This window comes from Bison bison, unplaced genomic scaffold (genome assembly GCF_000754665.1).
Source record: "Bison bison bison isolate TAMUID 2011002044 unplaced genomic scaffold, Bison_UMD1.0 scf7180017864304, whole genome shotgun sequence".
In the NCBI taxonomy this organism is placed as follows: Eukaryota; Metazoa; Chordata; class Mammalia; order Artiodactyla; family Bovidae; genus Bison; species Bison bison.
The window spans coordinates 14,337,156-14,340,514 of record NW_011494876.1 but is presented as its reverse complement, the minus strand read 5'-3'; the positions used below and the strand labels follow the sequence as shown (position 1 = coordinate 14,340,514).

General features: G+C 60.2%; 1 protein-coding gene across 1 annotated transcript in view; it reads left to right on the top strand.

Moving 5' to 3' along the window:
• Nucleotides 1–137: 137 nt before the first annotated feature.
• The window catches only part of ACY1 (aminoacylase 1), a 5,098-nt gene continuing 1,876 nt past the window's right edge, over nucleotides 138–3,359 (top strand). Inside the window, exons 1-9 of the mRNA XM_010851765.1 lie at nucleotides 138–330; nucleotides 711–826; nucleotides 1,647–1,711; nucleotides 1,803–1,907; nucleotides 2,241–2,335; nucleotides 2,594–2,670; nucleotides 2,759–2,848; nucleotides 2,947–3,003; nucleotides 3,350–3,359. Coding sequence (XP_010850067.1) covers nucleotides 733–826; nucleotides 1,647–1,711; nucleotides 1,803–1,907; nucleotides 2,241–2,335; nucleotides 2,594–2,670; nucleotides 2,759–2,848; nucleotides 2,947–3,003; nucleotides 3,350–3,359 — 593 coding nt within the window. The 5' untranslated portion in view covers nucleotides 138–330; nucleotides 711–732. The remainder of the gene's footprint in view (nucleotides 331–710; nucleotides 827–1,646; nucleotides 1,712–1,802; nucleotides 1,908–2,240; nucleotides 2,336–2,593; nucleotides 2,671–2,758; nucleotides 2,849–2,946; nucleotides 3,004–3,349) is intronic.

Below are 3,359 nucleotides of genomic sequence, written 5' to 3'. Positions count from 1 at the left end.
GAGGGGGCGGGGTCAGCCAGGAGCTCGCCTCCGGGTGCGGGGCGGAGCTGGTGGCGGAGGCTGCCGCCCCGGGGCGGGCTCCTGAATCCCAGCCTCAGGTAACTGGTGGAGGCTGCAACCACTGGCGGGCGTGGACGCCCTGGCCGACTGGGCCTTAGAGTCTGGGACGGCCCTGATTCGCAGTCTTCGGTTCCGCCCTGCGAGGTCCGGCCACGTGGTGGGCGGACCAGGGCAGTTTTGATCCTGAGACCTCACAGGACCCCGAGTCCCGCCCAGAGTCCAGGGCGGACGCCAAGCGGCGATCGCGGGCCAAGACCAGCCGAGAGCGAGGTGGGGGGCCTTGGTGAGGGGTAGCGGGATCTGGAGCTCCCTGAAGTGAAATCCAGGCAATGGGGAAATTTCTTTTCGAGAAGGGCGGCGGGAGTCAACGTGTGGGTTCAAACGTGGCTCAGTTACTTTTTAGCTGTCTCTCAGCCTCTTTTTGCTTTTTCCTCTGTAATGTGTGCATTCAGAGGCATAAACTTCATGGGGCTCCTTGGGGGATTAAATAAGGAACTGTGTTGAAAGTGGTCCGCACAGCGCCTGAAACAGAATGGGGGATCTGTAACGGGGGACGTCCGGGGAACCGCCCTGGGGAGGGGCGGCGTGCAGATGGAGTCCACCTGCGCCAGGTGCGGGGGGGAGTAGGCAGCCACTCGCTTTGCCCCCAGCTCACCACGGCAGGGCAGCGCCATGGCCAGCGAGGGTAGAGAGGGCGAGCACCCATCCGTGACTCTCTTCCGTCAGTACCTGCGCATCCGAACCCTCCAGCCCGAGCCGGACTATGGTGAGCACGCGGCGGTTTCAGGACTTGTGGCGGGGCTTCAGGGGCGGGGACTGTGCTCTAAACCAGGCAGCAGCCTCTATCACCCAGCTGAGCCTAATCTGCTGCCTCAGATGGCTCCTCCACTGCTCTAAGTCGTTCCCTGGGTCAACAGACTTCTCAGCAGCCCTTCCAGTCTGTGCTGCTCCAAAAGTTACAACCGGCGTTTAGATTAGAAAATCTTCCCCCTCACTCCCCAGGACTTGCGGTTGGGGAGGGGAAGCAGAGGCTCCCGGAAGTCTCCTGGGGTTGAACAAAGGCCACAGCCCTTAAGGAATCAGGCTTGGTGCCAGATAACTGTGTGCCTAGGTCCAGTCCACATCCCAGCTGGTGAGCCTTGTATCTCTGAGTCACTTTCCCCAAATTAAAAAAAAAAGAAGTATTTAGCTGTGCCAGGTCTTATTTGCCATGTGTGGGAGCTTTCATTGCAGCATGTGGGGATCTAGTTCCCCTACCAGGGATGGAACCCTTGCCCCCTGCATTGGGAGCCTGGAGTCTTAACCACTGGACCACCAGGGAAGTCCCTGTTTTCTCATGTTTAGGGAGGGTAAGGATGACACCTGCTTCTCACTCTGGACTTGCCACCTGGCCTTCCACAAAGGGTCACTGGCCAAGAAACATCTTCCTTGGGGACCGAGATGCAAAGGTCTCTTATGGATGAGGAATTGTGTGGAGGCAGGTGTCTGCTCCCCTCTCTGGATGTCCCCCCATCTCTGCCTGGGCCCGTGGGAGGTGAGGATGGGTGGGGAGGCAGAAGCAGCAGCCAGGCTCTCTGTGTCCCCAGGGGCAGCCGTGGCCTTCTTTGAGGAGAGAGCCCTCCAGCTAGGCCTGGGCTGTCAGAAAGTGGAGGTGAGCGTGCAGCGCTGCATGGGAAGGGGGAGGTGGGCCTGAAGCAGCTTCTCACCCTGCACTGACAACCCCTCCTCCTGGCCCTCTCTAGGTGGCACCTGGCCGTGTAGTGACTGTGTTAACCTGGCCAGGCACCAACCCCAAACTCTCCTCCGTCTTGCTCAACTCCCATACGGATGTGGTTCCTGTCTTCCAGGTGTCTTGGGGGTGTGGGGGTGTGGGAACACAGTGTCCCACAATGGAGCAACCCTTGTGGACAAAGTACAGACCCGCCCATTCAACTGCAGGGCGCCTGCGGTGCTGGTCCTGGCACAGACTTGACCGCATAGAGCATTACTCCACTCTGGCAGACTCTGCCCAGTAGCCATTCCGTGCCAGGGTGGGTTGGGGGCGCTGGTGGTGGAGGTGGGAGGCAGGGATGAGGGATGACGGCTGTCAGCAGCCCTCTTCAGGGCGGGACCACAGTTGAGCAAAGTAGGTCAATGACTACATTTGGGGCTTGGGTCCCTCTTCCTGCCCATGCCCCCAGGAATATTGGAGTCATGATCCCTTTGAGGCCTTCAAGGATGCAGACGGCTACATCTATGGCAGGGGCGCCCAGGACATGAAGTGTGTCAGCATCCAGTGAGTGTCCTTCATTCCCAGTTTCCTCACGGGACCCAGGCGTGATTGGAGAACCGCAAGGCCAAGGAACATCTTGACCCCTTACCTTGGGTGGGAATTCCTGCTATGACCATTGCCTGGATGGGGAGATGGGGACAGAGACTTGCTGGAGTCACCTGCTAGGCTGTGGCGGAGCAGGGCCCAAGGCTCCAGCCTGCCTGCTCAAGCATCTCATGGCTCCCCCCAGCACCCAGCTTACACCCTCTCCCTGCCCCTCAGATACCTGGAGGCTGTGAGGAGGCTGAAGGCTGAAGGCCACCATTTCCCCAGAACCATCCATTTGACCTTTGTGCCAGGTAGGAGTGGCTGATGGGGGGCACCTTCAGGGGTAGGGAGAGCGTGTTGGGGTACCCACCCTGTCTCACATTCTTGCTGCCTTTACAGATGAGGAGATTGGGGGTCACCAAGGCATGGAGCTGTTTGTGAAGCGGCCTGAGTTCCAGGCCCTGAGGGCTGGCTTTGCCCTGGATGAGGGTGAGCAGGGTGGCAGGCCACTGAGCAGCCAGCAGAGTAGGGAGGCCGCTAGTGGAGGCTGGGCCACTCCACCCTCTGAACCGCCTTTTCCTCTTCAGGCCTGGCCAACCCCACTGACGCCTTCACTGTCTTTTACAGTGAGCGGAGCCCCTGGTGTGAGTATGCACTTGGAGGGTGGAGATCACTGTGCAGATGGGAGGCTGGGCCACAAGGGACAGGGGCCCGTCCGCCCAGGGCTCCCCAGCACGCTGGGGCCTGAGTAGGCCTTGAACCCAGGACCTCTGCCTCCCAGCCCCTTCCTACTCCGGCGTCTCTTTCCTGAGCTTGAGTGGAGGCCCTAACTGTGGGCAGAAACCAGCTTTACTCTGTGCATTTGGAGGGTGAAAGAGCCTGGCCTGAGGAGTTTGGAAGGAGGGGGAAGGCCATGGGCCCATCTCGGGGCTGGTTGCTTTTCCAACCTGTCCCATTCTGAAGCCACCCCCTTCCCCCTGCCTCTCCCAGGGGTACGGGT